Source organism: Cyanistes caeruleus, chromosome 3 (genome assembly GCF_971803275.1).
Source record: "Cyanistes caeruleus chromosome 3, bCyaCae1.hap1.1, whole genome shotgun sequence".
In the NCBI taxonomy this organism is placed as follows: Eukaryota; Metazoa; Chordata; class Aves; order Passeriformes; family Paridae; genus Cyanistes; species Cyanistes caeruleus.
Window position 1 is genome coordinate 30169129 of NC_141703.1, and position 21883 is coordinate 30191011.

Here is a 21883-nt window from a genome sequence, read left to right on the forward strand (position 1 = left end):
CCACTTGGCCTCACACCTGGAGGACGGATGACTGGAGAATGGGCATTTACTTAAAAGGAGGAAAAGAGGGCAATTACTCAGGTGACAGCCCTGTGGAGCATGGGCTGGGTGCCTGATAACTGTGGGCCAAGCACAGGCAGGAACCCAGCCCAACACTGCACCCACCAGATGCCTGAAGCTGTTTGTGCCTTAAGGCCCTATGCCAAAGTACAGGTGCTAGCCCCCAGCCCTTGGGTGCCTTCCCCACAGGGTGGAGCATTCACATGGTGCTCACTTGAGCTGATTCTCCTGTGTCTTGCTCAGGGTGCAGCTGGCTGGTGCAGGGAGCCCAGTGGATCCAAGGACAGACTCTTTGGAGGTCTGCAACCTCCTCCAGCTGCTCAGCCTGTGAGCCAAGGGTATCAGCTCCCAAGCAAATACTTTGCTGCAGTTGCATGTGAGTCCAGGGCACTTGCTTCCACCTTTGCTGGGAGGCAGCCATGGGGGTGACTCCCTGCCAAAGGGGAGCAGTGCTGGACATGCACCGGTGAGGCATTTCCATCAGGCTCTGCACTGAACTGGAGAAACTGAAGTCAGGTGGCAAGGGGGCCAGGAAGCACCATCCCACACAGCCAGGCTAAGGCTGCCCCTCCCTGTCAACTGAAGGGTCAGACTGCAGCAGAGATGGGAAGAAAGTAAGAGACAAAATAAAGTGGAAGATTTAGAAAAAAGTAGCACAAAGAGGGGAAAAAAATGTGTAGAAGAAAGCACATGACTTATTTGAAAGCTATTAAGATGGAGTCTTTGGAAAATGATTTGGTGTCTTCTGAAATCAATATGCTCCCATTTAGTTTCTATGCATTAAGCTAGGGAAGATATCGGTAATGTCTTATCATTCTTCTGAGAAATAGCCACTGATGAAATTGCTGTGATGTGAAATCCTAACGGGTAAGGGGGCAATATTAATGTCACACCAAAATAAAGGGCTGAAAATCCTTGAAGAAAATGGATCAGAAATTCCCCTGGTAGAAATGTATCCTTATGAGTCAGCACCTGAAATCCGGTTTCTGCTCTAGAAAACAGAACAGCTTGGTGTGCGCGTCTGTCAGGCAGGCGCATTTCACTTCATTCAAACTAGAAAGCACACAGGCAGCTACATTTTTTTATACAAATAGAGCCTCAAATCAGATGGCACCAAACAAGAAATACATATCTCCATCCTGCACGAAGGTTTCTATTCTAGTCATGTGGAGCAAAACCAGAAAGTTAAATGGGGACAGGGACATTTTTTTTCACAGCGTGGCATGCAGTTTTTGGAAAGCACGGTGGGGAATTTTTTTGCAGAGGATGACCTATTTGGAACAATACCAGCAACTTTGGAAATGCCACTCTGGAGTTCAGTCAGGCAAGTAACTAAAGCAAACTTGGGCAAGCAGAAGAAAGAAAGTAATAAAAGAGTATTTCATTTCTGACACTAATGGCCGTGCAGCAATCTGTTTGTTAGAGAAGGGGTGAGGTGGAAATCTACTCTTCATCTCTTCATCTCTTGAAAGATGGTTTCCCTGGACTGACTGTGGTGCATTAGTGACTATGCTGACTGCATTTCTTCTCTTTTTTTGGGGGGAGTATTGGGTTCTGCAGTGCTGGAGAGGAATGCAAAAAGGCAGCTGGAGAGGGAGGTGGGTGGCAGTGTCCTCAGCCATTCTGATGCCACGTGGCACTGCTGCCTTTCCCCAAGATTTTGCAGAGAAGGGTGAGAAGACAGATTTGGCAGGTGATCAGTTCTGGCATGGAATTTGTGTTTTTATTGTAAACCAGCAGATAAGGTAGCAAGATTATCATTTTGCTAATAGATGGGATCTTAGCACACAGTATTAGTGAGCACAAATAAATCCTCCTCTAAACCTGTCATTATTTGCAAACTTACCCAGAGTCCAGGATCACTGCAAGTGAAGGGCAGTAACAAAAGCAACTAACACAATTTCACTCATCACATGTGTTCATCCAGCTATTGCAACTCAGCCATGAGATCCGTGTGAAGCAAAATTTATCCCGTAATGTTAAAAATAGTTCTGACAGTTAAAAGCCTGTCTTGTTCAATGGAGCAATACTTATATTTTATTTTACACAGCTAAAGTAATATTTATACAACAATTAAAGCTTACCATTGCTGTAAGACCGAAAATTTCCTACAAATTTTATGTATTCATATGTTGGAAATTCCTTTGGGTTCAAACTTCCTCTCAGAAGATGACAATAAAACTCTAGTTCATTGTCAGCTGGATTGTTAAAAGAAGAAGAAGAAGAAATAAATATACTATTTAAGCTAAACACAACCAATGGTGTCTTCCAACCCCAATCTTGCAACTGGCGGCACAAGAGCTGCTTGTTACCACTCAGGAGTCCTGAACACCAATGTGCTATACATGGCAGGACCAGAGCCTCTGCAAGAAAGCGCCTTGCAGGGGTGCAGGTTGCTCAGTGCTGTGCACAGGCGTGCCTGCAGCTCAGGGACAGCCTTGGACATTAACTCGCCCTTCTCTGACACCACCTCATCACAGGAGTTACACAGCCATAGCCTCAGTGCAGCAACAGAGAGAACTGGGTCCTTCACTTACTGCTTTTTTCTATTTAGGCTCCTCACAACTCACAGCTTTTCTATATCTTGTGTTGGAAAACTATGCTTAATTACCTCAAAGTATCTATTAAATTAACTCTGGTGTATTAGCTACCAGCTGCAGGTTTTGTACAATACAGTAGATTGAGCAGCTGCACATCTTACATTATCGTGTGTTTTCTGGTTTTCTACATCTCACCTCCTAGAGTGAGTAAGGCTGAGGAAGTAAATGCATTTTTGAGAAAAACAGAATTCAATTGGAAAAAGAATTACAATGGTTTTAGAGGTATTTTCCAACTGTAAAGCAAACCAAAGGTATGCCATGTTAGCTTATCTCGGAACAACATCTTACTTGAACAGGCTGAAATATCAATTAAGATGTGATTTGTCTCAGGCGAACTTTCAATTTCCATCGGCTAACCTATTTTCCTTAGCTGTCTCAAATGATATGATATTTAATAATTAACATAACTGCAAGTAGTCTTAGCCTAGTAGAATAAAGGCAAAGAGTTTCATTTAAAAATAGAACCAAAGGGTCATTCCAGGTGGCAAGATCTTTTTGAAAGGCTATGAACCTATTTTTTTTTTTGCACATCACATAAAGAAATCTTTCTGGGAGAAAATTTTTTATCCTGCCCATGCTTTTTCATTTACTAGAGAAGATAAAATGAAACTTACTTTTTAGGTAATCCGATGAGGCAGAATCTGTCATAAGCATACAAGAAGATAACATCTTATAAATTTCTGAGTGTTCTTGTTCTGGGAGGAAGTTTAACAAATTCTGATCCAAGACATCACACTGCAAAGAGAAATAACTTTTGAGACAAACAGAAATATCACAACAAGCAAGACTTGCAGAGATGCATAACAAGGTGGATACAAAACCTGCGCCATTTGACAGGAGTTTCCTCACTGATTTCCAGGTACTCTAAAACAGAAGGGGAACCTGTTGGACAAACTGTGGCCACTTCTGTGTGGGCTGGTCATCAGGCTAAGTCTCAGCACTCAGCAATACTCTATGTTTCTCAGAGACCATGAGATGCAGCAGGTAGGTCCACAATTAATACAATTAATTAATTAATGCAATTAAATTATGAGACCTGGGAGAGGGCTGGAACAGGGTGCCTGGCTCCCCATACTGCTAATAAGCTCCATGCACAGGTGTGTTGTGGATCACTGGAATTTGTTCTCTCCCTGACAGAGCTTGACTTGCAGGAGCAATGAGGCTGAGTCACCCTGAGCCAGCCAGGTCAACCCCTTCCTGGGGGGGATCCTGGGAAATGTCCTTGGGGAGGCAGGCCTTGTTCCCCACTTCCTGCATCCTGGCAGGTGGGAACAGGGAGAAGGGGACTTCTGAGTCTGGACATGACTTTACATCAGTTAGTCCAGGGAGGGGGACTTGACAGTGTCACCAATACAAGCCCTCTCTCTGACCAGCCATGAGCTGAATGTCCATGTGCCTCCAGCCCCATGATCAGCTGGCTTGAACCCAAAATCCATCCAAAATCTAAGAAGGGAGATTTGGGAATGGAAAGAGGAGATGGATTTGTGCAAAAGGTCATGGCTAGCCCAGGGTGGAGAAGACAAAGAGTCTGTCATGGGCTGCCAAGAGAAAGGAATCCCTATGCTCAGCCTGGTGACTAAACCAACACTAGCAGAGGGTATCTGAAAGGAAGCCTGAGATAAAGTGACCCTCCAAAGGCACTGACTTATATCTGTCCCACTTGAGACTATCTGAGGCTGAACTGGCACACTGACACAGCTCTGTGTGTCATCAGAGCAGCTTCTAACAGACCGTACAGTCATGCTGACAACATGTAAGCTCTGTATGAGACTGGCAAATTATTATCCCTCATTTATTTATGTAAGTTTGTGCTTTGGTTTCCATCTGCTTTCTATTCATGCTAGCTTTTCTGTGTGGAATTCCTGTTTAGAGTGGTGAAACTCATTAAGCAGACTTTACAAATCAGAGTGCTATGCTTTATGCACACACCTTTACAAGAATATATTGCTTTAGATGATTCAGTTGTAAGTATTATACATACTCATTACTTGAATGTTCCTGTTGTGAAGAATACTTGAAAGTCAATTTTGTGGCTTTAGTTTGTATCTTAATAATGTGAATCCTACTGATATAGTGTGTGATAAAGGTTTTTTATATATGTATAAATATTTACACACGCACATCTATATACACACACACTGTACTTTGCAAAATATAGTACATTGTTTAATGTAATTTTTTTTGTGCATGAAGAAAGAGCATTTGACAGGAAACTACGCTGGTGAGCTCTGTTCAAGGCTTAGGTGCAGTCTCAGGAATTATTTTTTTCCTGTAAACGATAATGATACCACCAAGTTAATTAATCTCCCATCTACTCTGCATTAACTGCAGGAAGACTAGATGTGAGCCATCACCACTCCTCTAAGTGAAACTTTTTGTCTCTATACTGTGACCAGGCTCCAATTCCAAACCTCTGATTAGTTCTGCACTGCTGTTTCTGTTTCAGGTGATAGCTGCAGATGCCTGTGACTACACCTATGGTTAGAGTTACAAGAGACTTTTGTTCCACCTATCCCCTCAGAGCAGCCTCTCGCCCTGAGCACCCAGCAGTTATGGATTTGCAAGCCCTGGTATTTACAGTTTTTGCTGTCATCATGTACCACATCCACAATTTAATATTTGGTTTGCATCTTTGATCATAGGAAGTACCAACTCTTTTTTAATGAGTTTGAAAAAATTGCTAAGTTTTCTACTTCTTACTTTCATAATTCTTGCCTCTTGCAGAGATTTGGCACACCTGTAAAACAGTGCACAGAACAGAATTTCTGGATTCTGTACATATCAAGACTTCAACAATGCTCTTGAATCAATGTGTCAATCCAGAATACACTGCTAAGTCAAACAGAGGGATGGAAGCAAATATTCCACTGTCTCACTGGAGCTGTAGAAAATGCCAAGCAAGCTGTTCAGAGCTAATTCTGCACCAGACCCAAAGAGCAGACCTCTGATGTCATGGCAAAACGGTGAGTGGTGAGACAGGCTCTGCAAAGGGATTTGGACAGACTGGATCAGAGAGCTGAGACTAACTGTATGAGGCAAAGTACCACATCCTGCACTTGGGTCACAACAGCCCCAGGCAGTGCTACAGGCTGGGACAGAGAGGCTGGGAAGCTGCCTGGTGGAAAAGGACCCGAAGGTGCTGGTCCACAGCAGCTGAACATGAGCCAGAGTGTGCCCAGGTGGCCAAGAAGGCCAATGGCACCCTGGCCTGGATCAGCAGTAGTGTGGCCAGCAGAAGCAGGGCAGATTGCACCCTGTACTCAGCACTGGTGAGGCTACAACTCAAGTGCTGTGTGCAGTTCTGGGCTGCTCAATTCACCTCACTATGAGCTGCTGGAGCTCCAAAGAAGGACAATGGAGCTGGAGAAGGGTCTGGAACACAGGTCTTACAAGGAGCAGCTGAGGGAGTTATCATTGTTTAGCCTGGAGAAAAGGAGGCTCCGGGGAGACCTTATCATACTCACAACTATCTGAAAGGAGGTTGTGGTGATGTGGGGGTTGGTCTCCTCTACCAGCCAACCAATGACAAGACAAGGGGAAGTGGCCTCAAGCTGCAGCATGGGACAGCTGGAAAGATTGCTTCACAAGAGAGTGATTAAGCATGGTAAGAAACTGCCCAGGAAAGTGGCAGAATCACCATCCCTGGAAGGTTTCAAAAAATGAATGGACATTGCACTTTGTTTTAGTGGGCATGGTGGTATTAGGTCAAAGCTTGGACTTTTTGCAGGTCTTTTCTGACCTGATTCTGTTGACAGAATTTGACCATCAGTGATAAAAATGGATCTGTTAGAGGGGACTGGTTTGCAGCTCTGCCTAATTATTCTGCAGTGGGCAGTTCTGTGCCACTGGCTGAGACAGCTACAGAGTATTGCTGAATGAGATAGACAAAGCAGATACAAGATAGACTACAGTGACTGTGGGTAGACTTGTCAGATGAACTATCTTATAGTTAACTATATAACTATTTAACTGTGTAACTATAGCATCGTTATGCTGCTAAGCCTGGAATATACTCTGCATCTTCAAATCTATGGATCCTGCTAAGTGAGGCTTTGGAGTATTTATTCCTGAAAGCTAAGGCAGCCAAAGAACACCTTTGCCTACGTGGATGCTGGTCTGTTCTAAATACAATGCATCAAGTTCTGCAATAATGGGATGCATAGTTAAAATATTTCTGCAGTTTCAACAAAACAGCTCTACTCCAAAATGAAACTTCTTCCTCATAATTTCATTGCTTTTACTGGGGGATGGGGGAAGTGGGTAAAAGGAAAAATTCCTGCTGCAGGGAGAAAAAAGCAAAGGAACTAAGCAAACATGGTCGCTAGAAAAGGGATGTTGGAGGGCTGCAAGTGAGAGAGGTTTCTTTCCCATCAAGACAAAACACAAAGATGGCTATGCACTTGTGTGCTGGGATTTGGCCCCTGTATCAATCTGTAAATCCTGCACTGATTCCCACTGCTACCCTGTAACAGCAATACAGCATACTTAACTTTTCTACACTGTAAGGTGCTATGTCTTGGATTTATCCATCCTGGCGTTTACCTTAAGCACCCAACACAGCAGAGCAGCTCCTTGAGCTTTACTGGGCAGCCCCAGAGGAGAAATCTCAGCCCTGCCAGGGACCTTCTGGAAAAGCAGGCAAGAAGGGACAGGGAGGGCCCTTCTCAAGAGACTGCATATTCTTGGAGTCGTAGTGTACTATCTGACTGGCAAATACTATGAGCTGTGATCAGATTTCAATGAGTTCACTTCAGTTAGACTCATCCTTACCACGTGAGCTAGACATGTCCATCTCAACTGACCCTACAAGTAGTCTCCAGATCTTGTTAAAAACAAATATTTAGAATTATAACAGGGGAAGTCTGTGTTTGAAAATGCTCCATGGAAGTAAGGGAAGCTGTGTTAAAGAGAACTGGATATATTAGTTCTCAGCATTGGAGATTTTCATTATTTTAATGAAAGAAAATACAACAGTTTTCTTAACAGGGGCCCTCAGAGAGCCCTGCTATGCATTCTGCCCAGTTTTGCTTTCTTTTCATTCTCGAACCAGAAGATTTGCAGAGTATTTTTTCCTGCTGTAACAGAGGAGAAAGAATTGGTATTTCATTCTTCAAACAGTGACTGAATTTAGCTTACAAATAGATCCTCAAGGTAAACAAAATAAGCCGCACAGATCTTCCAGACAGCACTCTGATCAGTTTTAAAACTTAAAAGAACCCCAAATGGCAAAGACAACAGAGGACTAAAACACCCAGTGTGCACCTAGATGCACCCTTAGCTGGGCCCCTGCCCATGGCCATAGTGATCTGTGAACCTGGGGCAGGCAGAAGCCTTTATTCCTTGCTCAGTTGTGCGATGTTTCCTGTGCATGTGTGGGCTGGTGGGGCAGCTGTTAACCATTACCACTCCAACTGCTCCAGGAAGGTCTGCTCCACCTCCAACCCTGTCAGGCTGGTCCCTGCCTTGGACTGCCATGTGCTGCTTCTATGCAAATAAAAAGTAATGCCCATCTTTATTTTGGGCTGGATACTATGTAAGGTTATCACACAATGCATGTCTTTGGGAGAGAAAACCAATTTAGTTTCGGAAGGTCTAACCCACGAATTATAAACCTGAATCTATCCATGTTCAGTCAGGGCTTCAGATTTTAGGACAGGGTCAGAAATGTGTATTCCTGAAGAGGAACACTTTCCCACAGCAGATCTATCATCTCCACTAAGAATCAGTATTTGGAAGGGATACCAGTGAAACCTCCAAATGATGAAAGACAAGGAAATTTCATGGAAATCAGTAAGGGTATGAAAACCCTACAGCCTGTGTGTAGGACAGAGTTCTCTCCACCCTTGAAGTGAGGCAAATGTCAGAAAATAGTCAAGTATTGGTTTTCTGAACTCTTGAGGATGAAAGAAAACTGAAACAGATAGACTCAGTTCAACCTGTTGTTGTATAGCAGTATTTCTGCATTTACCAGGAGCTGCTCTTTCATCAAGTTCCTTTTCTCTCAGAAAAAAATAATTTTTGCTCTTATTCCAGCAAGGTAGTGTTGTGAAATACGTTTGTCTGGGTGGAAAACATAACACGTATTTGGTGGAAAAACTAAATAAGAGAAAGAGAATTATAATTTTCTTAAGAACATGGCAGGGGGTAGTACAATAATGATCTGGCAGCTAATTTTTTCTCCTGGGCATGTATTTATTTGAGACCAGGATACTAAAAATGAGCATGAGGATTAATCCGTAATTATTGTGCCATTTCTCCTAGAGCAGCCTTAGCAACAGGAGCAGGGTTTGGAGCAGTTCCTCTCCCCTGCTCCTCCAGCCCAAGCCAATGCACAGACGGGTGTCTCCTGGAGCAGCACACAGATAAAAGACGCTGAATGTGCCAGAACATAGACTGGACTGGTGCAGGGATGCGCCCCGCACTGGCTCCACCAACACCTGCTGGGACCACCGTGTGCTCCCCTTGGGAAAGCACAGTGGAGCTGCAGGGAGAGCTCGTCAGCAGCCTCCGGCTCACTCCAGATTCAATGACGTTTTTGTCCTTTACCTCGCTGGAAGCAGAATAAGGCCCTTAACGAGCTCCTCACTGGGCTGCCAGCAGCACTGGTGCTATTCTCTGCTAGCTTAGAAATCAGAGATGGAAAAGATCAGCCAGGTCACCCTGTCCCTCCCCTGGCCAGACTATTCCTGCAGAGCTTTTTCCATTCAAGCTGAAGTGCCTCGTAGCAACAAAACCCTGAAGGGTATGAATCAGACAGAGAGAGTGCAGAGCTGAGCAACAGCAGCAGCCAGCATAATGCAGGGACAAACTCCTTCACCACATTTTCAGGAAAACGCCACCCCCAGCACCGTTTTACATCTGTTTCTAAAAGTGCAGTGCCCAGTTCTACAATGCCTAGTAGAAAAGCCAATGCCAGAATTACTCACCGGTAAATGCCCTAGAAGAGGTGTGATGCTGTCAGACACGTAGATGATGCTTCCGCCTGTGGTTACTGCTATAATGAAGCCATCTAATGCCTAAGGAAAACGATTGAGTATGCTTTAATAGCCATGAGTGGTGTAAACAGGACATCTCATCATGTGTTCATCACAACAGTTTGACTTTGGCACCATATTGTTATCAAGTTGTAGTAATGTTATCTCAAGTTGCAGAACAGTAATTCTCTGATTTTACAGTCTGATTTAACTTTTACAAGACTCTTTGTAGTCTAGTAAAACCTACTATTGAAGCAACAAAGGGCTCACAGGAACATTTCATGTCTCAGTTTTTAAATTAATCACACATTTTAATAATGCAAAATGACTAAGACTGGATCCCTTGGAAGTTATTAAAATGAACATTTGAGCTCTGTGTAAATATCAAAGGACGATGAAAGGATGCAGTCCTATCTCAAAATGGTACTTCTCTGCAAACCCCATAAATCTCAGTTTGTATTAATGTAACATTGTATATTACTGGGCTTTCATGTAAGTAAAAGCAATGCAAATGATCAAATAATCCTTAGCCTGAGTTTTAATTGAGTGATTTATTTTAAAGGTCATGGTATTAGATTACTCATTCCAAGAGAAATTCACCCTTCTGCAGTTTCTTCCTCACTTTGGTCCCATCTTATGGTAAGCCCCTTCACTCCTAGGACTGAAGGGAAATGTCAGCCTTATCCCCACCCTCTGCACAGGAGCAATTTCGCCTTCAAAATGAGTCTCTTCTTTAGTCTGAGCTGCCAAGTTTTGAGCTAAGTTTTGTGCAAAATTAAACCTAGACAAATTTTGAGATCTAAGGCAAGATTAACTTAATTTTTCGGGGGATTCTTCTCAGTGTGAACTAAAGCTAGATGATCTTTAGATCACTGTAAAGAGAGCACCTCTAAAAAGACACAAGAGTAGGTGCTCAGAGAATATATTAAAACCTCCCCATTGCCACTGGGAAGTCACCAGTGAGGCTCCCAGCCCTTGAAGTGGAGCAAGTCTGGGTCCTTCCTGTCAGTTCCCTGATCTTCTGGAGTCAGTGTCACCAGCAGTGTTTGAGCAACAAAGCACTGCAAGTACGACTGACTCAGAGCAGGGTTTGACTTTACTCCAGGGGCCATACCTGCTCAGGAGACAGGTGTACTGCAAACAGCATGATCAGAGAGCCACGGCGTTACAAAACCATACCGCAAACCCAGGCCTGCTTCCAAGCCAGACTAGCAGTTGATCTTGTAAGCCACAGTACATCCTTCCTCCCTGCTGACTTTAATAAGGGAAAGAATTCTGAGAATACTGGAAAATGCTAATTGTTACCAAAAAAAAAAAAAAAAATAAAGAAAATAAAAGGAAAACACAAAGCCTTGAATAAAGACACAAACATATGTTCCTTTTTCCAGAGAAGGCTGAGCACCCACAACTATTTAAGTCAATGGAAATCTGCTGGTGCTTCAATCCTTTGAAAAGCAAGTCAATAACTTATACCCCAGTAGAAGAGCGTGTGTTTAGCATCTCTGAAAACCCTCCAGCTGCTATAGTTAGTTTGATTCTGTTAATCTTGGTGCAGAGAATATGTTTTTCTGTAGTGCAGTACATTCAAGCTGTTTTCTAAAAAAGCATGATAGCTGTTAGCCCATAGAAGAGAGCAGTGGTTTTATAAGGCAGTTGGATCGTGCATGTTACTATGGTGAAGGTTGTTAGTTTTTAAAAAATCAAGTCGTTATTTCATATCCAATGCAAATTACACACAGTGACTCATATCAGAATTCTGTGGTAAAATCAAGTTAATGTGTGCATACATAACTCTGTTTTTATTTACTTGCGACTGGACATTCCAACATTAAGAGAGCATTTTCCTCTTCAAAGGTTTTACTTTTGCATCAATCTTAGATGGACAAACAGAGCCTAATGCCCACTGTAATTTGGTGACAGCCTTTTCAATATGGTAAGAAAAGGCCATTTTCAGGAAAGCTGATCTATTACTGCAGTCAATTATGCCTTGAGTCTTTTGAATTAGTGCTTGGAAAAAACCCTTCCCGTCTTTTAACAACAGGATGGGAAAAACTTCAAGCAGTCTTGTCCAAATGCTAATAAAGTAAGATTTGTAGGAAGGCAAAATAGCAGGGAATGATGAACATGTGGCACAACAGGACATCCCAACACCCAATGTTATCTTGAAGGGCATGGAAAATCACAGTAGCAAGAAGGTGATTTATAAGCTGGGAAACCAAAAGTGATTGTTTTAATCTAAAATTGTGTAGCATACAAGCAGAATCAACAAAGGCCCAGCCTGTCAAAACAACAGTCAATTTATTGCTATCTGAGGGACGTATTTCAGTGCAGACTGAAGGAGATATGTGTGTTAAGTTCCCGTGCACAGAGATGGAAATGGGTGGTTGTCAGAGCAATGGGAGCAAAGTGTCTCATAAAACTAATCCAGGGGAGTCTCATCACAACAAATTGCAATGGCCAAAGGACTGCCAGCCCCTGGCAGTCAGCAACGTGCCCTGGCTTTATGCCACTCCTTGGTGGTGAAGTTGTTTCCCAACATCCTTCCCTGCCCACCACTAGAGCCTGGATCATGTGCCATGTTCACATCATTTGTGGGAGGAGAAGAAGCTTGTTCTCAAAGGACACTGTGGGGCTATGCAATATCCGTGCGTTTAGTACAGGAGAAGACCCTTGCTAAAGGCAGTTCTAGCTATTACTGAGAGAGGAAAATGCATTCTAGTAACTCATTTGCTTTTCATTTTTAACCTACATAAATACCACTGAGTCACCTCCCTTCAAATCCCAGCTAGCATTTAAAGATCCTATGCTATAGTTTAAAAATTATGATTGCAAAATGCTAGAATAAAAGTGTTTGATAAGGGCCTTGTAAACCAGAGTGGAAGTACCAACTGTATCAAGCCAAGAGGAGCTGTCAGGCTTTATCTGCTTGTTCAGCACCTAGCACTAGAGGGACGTGACACCACTGTTTCAGGTGCTACTGTTGCATAAATATTAGATGTTAATAACGCCTTCCAAGAACAGAGAAAAAACAGCCATGTGCCCTTTACCTCACCTCTGCTTGTAAAAAAAAAATATAACCTGTGATTTGAATCTTTGCCCTCAACTGCTTTTCTTGGGAGTCACTGCATAGCTCTGCAGGCTGTGGCAGCACAGCACAACGGTGCAGCTGAGAGGGAAGAGCAACAAGTGGGGACTTCAATCCCAATCACAGCTCTGCTTGATGGTCAAATACAGCAGTTCCCAAAATCTCTTTTTGAACTGCAGATGACAGATTGTTTGAAATGCATGGGTGTTTCCATGAGTGCTAGACAAAATTAGGAAAGGTATATATATATTCATATTTACCTCCAACATCAGCTGGGTGAATTCTTCATTGCTGAGGAATGAAGGCTTCCAGTCCTGCTGAATTTCAGAAATCTCTGTCTGTGCTGAGACTTCTAGACAAATAAAACATTTACATCCTTAAAATTCAGATTAACTTCTATCTTGATATATTACATATGAGTTGCTATGACAAGAGAGAAATAACCTTTGTATTCAAAAATTGCAGTTTTCAAGCCTGAAATGTTTTCCTCATTTTTTAGTCAAGTCAACTTGTACTGACTTCAGTGGGATAGCTGGTTGCACTGCTGGCCTTTGAAAACAGTCACTTATGTTAGCTCTGAGTCAGACAGCATTCTGGGGGACAGCTCTAGAAAAACTTGAGCTGGTTTAGTTTGCTGCTCACTCTGCTTTTCTAGGAGTGCGTCCTCACTCAGCTCTAGTAGTGAGGGGATGGTGAGCACAGACTGTCTTCTCTTTTCAGCATCTCCTTAATTAATCCCGTTGATTAACACTTCCAGAGCATGTAACACTCAATGCTCTGTATTCAAGGCACATAGGCAAACTGGCCAGAGAAATGCATAAATGGTACTAAAGACAGTACATTTCTTGGAGTGCCTGTGCATTTTGTCACTGAGAAAGAAATCAAAGCCTCTGTCCAGGCTGCATTCGTGGAGATGCAGCTGCTTGCTCCTACTAGCTTGTTTGACTTGCTTTCTGCACTGCTGGGGGCTGTCACTGGCAGCACAGCAACTCTCCACAGCCCCCATGGGTTTGAAAACCCAACTAAGGAAAGAGTCCATCAGATTTTTAAGGTAGTTTCAGAATATACGATACTTTCAGCAGATCTGTAGTTTGAAAAAGGAGGCTGCTTATGAAGGAAAATATAAGAAAATTTACCTCTTCCTCTGTGTTATGACTAAAATCTTGGTTTAGCCTACCAACCAGAAGGGAAATACGACTCAATAAACCAGATCCAAAGTATGCTGAGGATAATAACACTTTTAAATGCTGATGCTTTGTATTATATTCTGTGACTACTAATCTGATTTAAAAATAAATAACATTTGCCTTTTTTAGCAAGTGCACAAACCCCAGTCACATTTTGACCCAATTGCTGTGGAAAGATTTGTGACTGCTAGCTTTCCTTCATCTAGTTGTTTTTCAAGGAAAAGCACCTTCTGGAGCAAATTATTTGGACCTTCAGCTACACTTATACACTTATTTCAAATCTTGGGTGATTTTTCTTTGCTTAGCTTTATAATTGAGCATATTCACATCTTCCTTTCCCTTTGGCAGCGAAAAATAAAAAGGCAAGTTATTGCTATAATTTTTTAATAAGTGTATATAACTATTAAACCTTGAGATGTCCTGGTCATCTCCTTCTGTACAAAACTACAGGTTAACTGTTGGACTCATTGGTCTTAAATGTCTTTTCCAACCTAAACAAATACATGATTCCATCTGTGGTAAACAATTCATTTAAGGAGAAACTGCACTCTAATGACAGAACCATTATAATTATTTCCTCAGTGAGACTGACATTTGTGACTCCAGTCTATTGTGAGTCATGATATAAGAGTTTTAATGGTCTTTCTAGTTACACCTATAGTTCTCCAGAGAGTGCAGGAAGGAGGTGCTGGATGAGCCAAGGTAAGCCAGGCGATGTAGTGCATCATCTTGTGAGACACCTTTCTGCTTTCTGGGACCAGGAGCATTCCTCACAGTCACCCACTGAAACCTCATCCTCACAGGGCAGAGCAGGACAGGCCCATTTTAAACCAGTGCCCTGATTTATAAGGGAGAAGCATGTCAGTTGACCACTACTGGTGGGTGTCAAAGCATCAGGAAGGCCACAGTGCACATTCCTCCCTCTGAGTAGAAACTAGACCAAAGAGAGTAGATCAGCAGGGTTGGAAATCTCTGCCCTCTGTGAAGGTACATTTCTACGAGACTTCACTGTCACTGGTGCAAGCATTTTAAAAAATAAACTTCCAGCTTTAGGATGCTGAATTTGACTACTGCAACTGGATGCTGTGCACATGCAATGTAGCTTCTTCTTGTGCAAACTGGGTGAAGCATCTCAACTATCTGTGGATGCAATTTGCTGATGCCAGATTCAAAACCAGAAGTGCTTTCTGGTCGGAGTTTTCTACTCAGTGTGGAAAATTGAGTCCTACACAGTCCACTGAGGAGCTGGGGTGCTGAACAGATTGCTTCCCTGCATTTTTTCTGCAGAGAAACTGGGGCAAATGCTTTATTCTTCTGCTCAGAATATTACAAATTTCAAGTAAGGGAATCTTCCCTCTGCTCCCAAATCTTTGTTCAAAGCATCTGTCTTCTTCATGAGTGCTGCAGGGCACTGTTGCCCTCTTTCCCTCAGTCGCTGCCATTTGCCCCCTTCTCTAGCAGGCTGAAAGTCCTCTTCAGCTGAAGAGCAAACAAGGAGATGGATTTGGGCAGCACAGTGTCTGCAAATGATCATTTTTGATGAGACAGAAAAAAACCTCAAATACCTTATGTTGGCACTTTTAGATCCCTCGAGCCATTCTGATAATCACTGAAGGAAACAGGATATTATAGTAAATGTCTGGCAAGTGCATGAAGAGCTGCACTAAATCTTACCATTGTGTTTCTGCAGAAAGCCAATGACTTTTTCCAGCACAGTAGTTTTGTCCATTTTGCGAGTGTTGCCTGGAAGCATGGAGCTGAGCTCTTTGATGAGAACATTGAACTGATCGCGCCTCTTCTTCTCAGACTTGTTACGCGAAGCCCTGTAGACAGGGGAAAAGAAACAAAGGATGAGCAGACCAAGAAGGAAAATGATCATGTACCTGCTCTTTGCAATGTATATACATAAAATTAGCTTGCTGCACACATCAGTGTGTCAAGATTGACACTGGACTCCAGCAAAGCTGCAGAAGCAAGTAGAGGCAACATTTCCCAACTCCTGCTCTTGTCTTTGAGCCACCTTTAGTGCCCAGCAGGGAGATGGAGGCTCTGCTCACTCCTCTGTGCTGCCTCTGGACACTCTGCCTGAGCTTATCAGGACAGCATTTAGCTTGTAGCTGAAGGAGCTCTGTCCATCTCCCAGACATATGCAGGATCTCAAAAATTCATGCAGTCTCTGGGGAGGCATTCAGAGTGAGAAGAAACAGGAATACTGTGACAACAGTAAAATTGTTCATAAAGAAGAAGAGTGGAGACTGGATCATACCCATCTGTGCAGATTTAACAGAAGAGAGGGACCCCAGTCCTGTAGCTGTTGCACTGGAGCTGGGTTGATCTAGAAGGATCTTCCCACTTTGGTTACAGGTGCTCTGCCTACCTCCAGGCTGGCAGAGAAGAATCAGGATGCTGTCTTCCAGTCATTAAGATCAGAGACCTGAATAGAAGTTGCTATAGCTCCCATCTGGTTTATATACCACTTTGTTCAGTCTCCTTTACAAGGTCACAAGGATAAGCAGGACAGAGGACATCATCATAGATTGGGTCTGTACCTGGGATGCATTGCCAGACTTGGGGTCTTGGAAGTGCCAGCAGTGCTTGCCCTAAATCTCTGTGTGCCACTGGGAAAATCAGTGTCAGAGCCCAAGTCTCAAGGTTTAGAACGAAGACTCTACAGCCTTCTTCACCAGTCTTGTCTGTTTAGCTTGCAGATTCCTCAGAGAGAGCCTGCTTCTGCTGCTGTGTTTCAAGAGCTCAAAGGAAGAAAGTATCTGATTTCATTTGGGATATTTTGCCACCATCATAATACTGTCATTAAGGCTGTTGATAATCTTTTCAGCATGCACACTCTGTTTTTTTTTTAACTCTATGTCGATCTGTACACATGCGTTTTCTGACTTGTTCTCATGAATACAACAACTGTTTGAGGTTATCACCTGGATTTCTGTATCCATGTGGAAATAGAAATAAGTATAGCCCAGCAGGTTGGTTTGTTCTTCTGAAAGGTCCTCAGGCAGATGAGATTTGCCTTATCAATTACGCAAAGCTCTAAAACTCTGGTATTATGTAAATGGGAAAGAAAAGCCAAGAGGCCAGTTCTCACTCTGAGTTTCTCAGTCCCAGCTAACTCTGCTGTGCCTCAGAGCAGCTCTGGATACACACTGCTGAAAATCAGAGCAGAATTTAGCCCAGCATCTACATCCCCTGCAAGGACCAGGATGGTAATAAACATTTTCAGCAGAGAAATCACTACAGAGGCTTCTGGATGTTACTACTGACAGAGGGGTAATTTCTGTTTGTCTTGCTCTCAACCCTGAACACACTTGGAGATACACTGGATGGAAGCCAATGCTTGATTATCTTACAGCTTTGAACACAAGAGATTGGGTGGATACTGCCTGACTGATTTCAGCTTGCTCTTATTACACTGCAAAAGGCTGTCAGAACACGATGTGAAAAGCTCCAGCCTTATCCTATTTCTCTACAGTTCAGGGCAACGTTAAGAATATCAACATTTTATTTCCTCATAATTCAATCCTAAATTAATTTTAAGCTTAATGAGTCCAGATTTCCCTGAAAATAAAATAAACCACCAACTGCTAATAGGGAGTGTGTTGCTTTAAAAACAAAAAATAAGAAAAAAGCCTTGACAGAAAATAAAGTATCTATTTTTAACACTTGACATTTTGCTCACAAAGGAAATATAAAAACTCCTCTAGTGGAAATAACTCTACCAAGATATGAATCGATGATCACAGTAAAGTTTTGAAAAGGAAAAAAAATGAGAAAAGATTAGAAAAAATGATAAAAACTATTCCTGAACAGTTGAAAATACTTTGTTTAATACAGTTATAAATACATGAAGTAAGATAATTTTCATCACTCCTCTTTGAAGATTATTTCCTAGCCTTGCTTACTTCACTGCTAGGGCATACAACTACAGTAAGCCCAAACAACCTCTGTCTTAATTCCATACTACTTGTCCCAGTTCTCCTCCCTCCTTGCTACTCCACAAAGATTTCAGCATATTCAAGGGGAAGGAGGAGACACAGTATGAATAAAATCAGGACTTTCAGTGAATACAGCGAAAGGCAGTAGAGAACAGCCTGAATTGAGAATGGTCAAAATCAACTATTTAACAGCCGTCTTTATTCGCTTACATATATGCTGCTTGTTGTCCTAAACAGATATTGACTGACTTGTGGATGCTACATTCTGCTAATTTACAATGAAATGTGACTTTACACTAAATTTCAGATTTCTTCTGGCTGTCCTGTGGAGTGTGTTATATATTCATCAATGCAAGTAACTGTACCACATACCTTCATTCAGATTCTTAAATTTACTTTTTATTTCAGTGGAAAATGGCAGGTAGTAGTCTTCATGATTAAGCACTTTCTCATGGTTCACTTCAAGCTGGTTTTGGTTGGAATTTGGAATTCAACTGAATTGCAAAAAAAGTATTTTCAAATTGTATACTATTAAAACAAACTGAAAGAAGAACAAACAGAGAAAAAAGTGCACAAAGCACACCTTTTGTTTAGAATTAATAAATCTCCATAACCAAAATAAACCTCATTTAGCACCAAAGAACTAAAAATGAAACGATGGCATCTGATCTCAGAAGATTAGAAAACCTCACATAGGTCTTCAATGATCCCAGCTGTGGTGCCATCATATCCACATTTTAGTCCTCAGATCTTTGGAGCAAATTTGTGCCTTAGGGAGTCAGGCTGAACATGGCTCAATTTAACCAGTGTTCTCCCTGAAGGAAGAGTTATGTATCTTGGCCAAATGCTGAACACCTGGCACAGGGGTGGGAGTGCAAGTGCCCCTTCTCAGTAGAGGATAGATCCTTTTTTCATGTCTGTGTAATACAACCTGTACGTGCCTAATGAATTGTAGCAGATATACACGGCGTGTATGTGTATCTCTACACACACCTAACCTGAGAAACTCAGCTCCTGGCCTGAGTCCATCCCAAAAACCTAGGTCCAGAAATTTTCAGTCTCACCTACTTTTAACAGAGAAAATAAAAGGAGAGAACAATTTCCTGGGCTTTTTAATCCCCTCTGGTGTTTCTCAGCCCTGTGGGACCCAGTCCTTATACCAAATAGAAGAAAAGAAAGAGTTTCCCTTGTGGTACAAGACAGGTGAGAGTACTCAGTTAACAAGACACAGCAGCAAAATATTCATCAAATAGCTTCTCCTGAGTCTGACTCTCTCTAGAAGAAAACCTGTAGCTTTTAAATTAATCTAAATATATATAATATATAAGTATATATAATATATAAGTATAATGTATTAACTTCAGATCTTCATGAAGCATCTCATGATTTCAAACTCAATTTCAACTTTAAAAAGCAAAATGAACTTAAATTACAATTTGAAGAAGCAGTTTCCTTTTATTAATTTTTAAAGTTATAACTTTTTTATGCACCCTGATAGAGGCCTGCCCCAGGATATGACAAAAATTCCTTCTGGGAACAATCAGCATGAAAACCATACCAGATGGTGATGACAATTGCCGATAACGAGGATACGCGTTATCCTATTTTTTTCATATATGCATTCATTTAATGAATTTTTTTTTACTAAACAATTAGCACACGAATATCTTGAAGATGATCAGGCCTTTAGCAGGTGAAGCAGTGCTGCAAGGTGGGCTCCTTTCTGCACCCTCCAAAAGGAAGCGGGGGGGACAGCTGAGCCTGGCTGCAGCCCGTACTGACCTATATTGGTGAGACAAAGCTGCGGGGAGGGAAAGAAGGGGAGAAGGAATCAAAAGAGATGAAACTGGATCAACTGCTTGTGCCTGGACTGGAAATACTCTCATTAGAGGGAACCAAGGGGAAAAATGTGGGCAACCTCTGGCAATCTCTAAAGTAATTAAACTGCAGGCTGAGGCATTGATAACCTCGAATGCTTCCAAACTGCTTTTCTGCAGATGCCGGTCAGCTCTGACAGTTATTAAGAGTTTCATTGCCACAGATCCTCTGCCTTGAAACACACCTTTTCTCTCCCAACAAAGGGTTCACAATGAATCCCCACCAACCGGGACTCAATGGAGTACAGACTGTCCGTGAATGTAGGTTTCTGTCAGTTTAAGGCTGACGTTTTGTGGTCTTTCTCTGCTCCAAAGGTAACTTCTGTGTGTTTTCATTGCTGTGATAGGCACTGATGAATAAATGAATAAATGACCATTCTAATAGGGAAAAAAACCCCCACTTTCCCTATTCTTTTTCTTTTGCAAAATGCACTCAAAGGAAAAAGAAACCACAACATTTCTGTATACTCTGGAAGCTCAGATGATGTATTATAGTGGCAGAAGTATGTTGTTGGTGCTTCAGTTCTGATGTTCTGCAGTAATGTGAAGAAAATGATCAATGCCTTGGCTTTTTTAACATTTTCCATAGGAAACATTGCTAGGTTATTTTCTTCTTACAGTGCAGACAGGAGTAGGAGTCTGTGAGATGGCAGTTTTTCAAGTTGTGTTTGACTGTATTTAACTCTCTTGCTCTTTGATTAATTGATTATGGATAAAACAGCTTCTGCAGCAACAAACAGTATCAAGCTCATCACAGAGAGTTATAAAAGAAAAGATACTCACCTCTTTGCCCTGTCTTTCTCATCTTCATCCATTAGATTGTCTAAGCAGTTTTTTCTGTTGAAGGAATGCAAGAATCATTATGAACTGTCATACTGTTAGCTCTATTTGCAGGTTAATCTCAGTCACTCTATTTCAATTTAATAACACAGTGACGATATCCAGGTCAGATAAATGTGTCAGCAGTACTCTATGCCACAGTCCTTGATTTTAGGAAATACCTATTGTGGGTAATGTTATTCCTGAGCATTATGCTAGCCTTAGGGTCTCTCGCCAGGGATCAAGGCTCCCAGGCTATATGTGGTGCATCAGCACAGTACAAAAACAGCCACTTCTTGGGGATTTTTTTGTGTGGAGGTTACTCTCTGCAAACTTGTAGGCTGGATGAGCCTGGGATCTGCTCAAGCTGAAATGCATTCTCATTGCCCCCACATTCCCATCAAAACCATCTTCAGTGCAAGAGTTGGCATCACCGATGCCTTTGACTTCTCAGGCTGCTCTTCCTACTGGGAAGCTTTTCATCCTCCTCTGTGGATCCTGACCCCAAGCCAAAAGAGATGGTAGTAACTCTACTGAATTACACCTCAAATTCGAAGTGTCCTTATAAATCCCACTGCCTAAGCCATACTAAAAAACACTCTTGCAGCCCCATCAGACCACCTGCCCAGCCATGCTGGCACCAAGCATGGGGACTGTCCCATCCCCATCACTCCTTTTGCTAATCTTCACCAAAATGTTGTGACCTCAGCTTTGTAGTTCAATTGCTCCAGCAGTGTGAGCTGAAAGGAGAAAAGGGCAAATTGGGTAAATTAAGTAAATTTGTGTAGGTAAGGCAAAGGGAAAAATACAAAAGCAGCCCAGCTGAAGTGCCTCAGAAACACTTGTCACTAGCTCACTGCCCACCCTCCTTGGCTCTTTGACCTTATGAGAAAGTGACTCCTGATCTGTAACCACTTCAGCCCAAGAAGGAAGCCCTGTGCTACTGCACCTCTCATGGCATCTGGCACCCCTTTGGCGTGGTGCAAAATCCATGTGCTGCTGCCTCCCACACAAATATTTTCTGAAACAGCAGCACAATGTCATTGGATATTGTCAAAGCCTCATTTTCAAAGCAGTGGTGTAACGATAGGCAATGATAGAACTCTTTTTCAGCAATCAATGTTTCTCATTTAATGAGTCCTCAACATGTATGACATGAATAAAATTGGAAGGGAGGAGGAAGGAAGTTAATTGCTAGGCTTTATTTAAGCCCATGTTATTTTCCACATATGAGTCACACATAAATTAGTCTGCTTAAAGAATATTTTACGAAAAAAACCAAAGTGCAAACGTAACCATAGTAAAACCAGTGCTTCTGTTACTAGTTCTCCTAC

The 21883-nt window shown here is 42.2% G+C and overlaps 1 protein-coding gene across 4 annotated transcripts in view; it reads right to left on the minus strand.

The window, feature by feature from the left end:
* Window positions 1-21883, minus strand: part of NPAS2 (neuronal PAS domain protein 2) — a 103879-nt gene that overhangs the window by 32822 nt on the left and 49174 nt on the right. For all 4 annotated transcript variants that reach the window (XM_086880439.1, XM_086880436.1, XM_086880438.1 and 1 more), the window contains exons 2-7: window positions 20514-20567; window positions 15581-15729; window positions 12980-13071; window positions 9587-9676; window positions 3275-3395; window positions 2145-2258 (exon numbers count right to left, since the gene is read on the minus strand). In XM_086880439.1, coding sequence (XP_086736565.1) covers window positions 2145-2258; window positions 3275-3395; window positions 9587-9676; window positions 12980-13071; window positions 15581-15729; window positions 20514-20567 — 620 coding nt within the window. The remainder of the gene's footprint in view (window positions 1-2144; window positions 2259-3274; window positions 3396-9586; window positions 9677-12979; window positions 13072-15580; window positions 15730-20513; window positions 20568-21883) is intronic.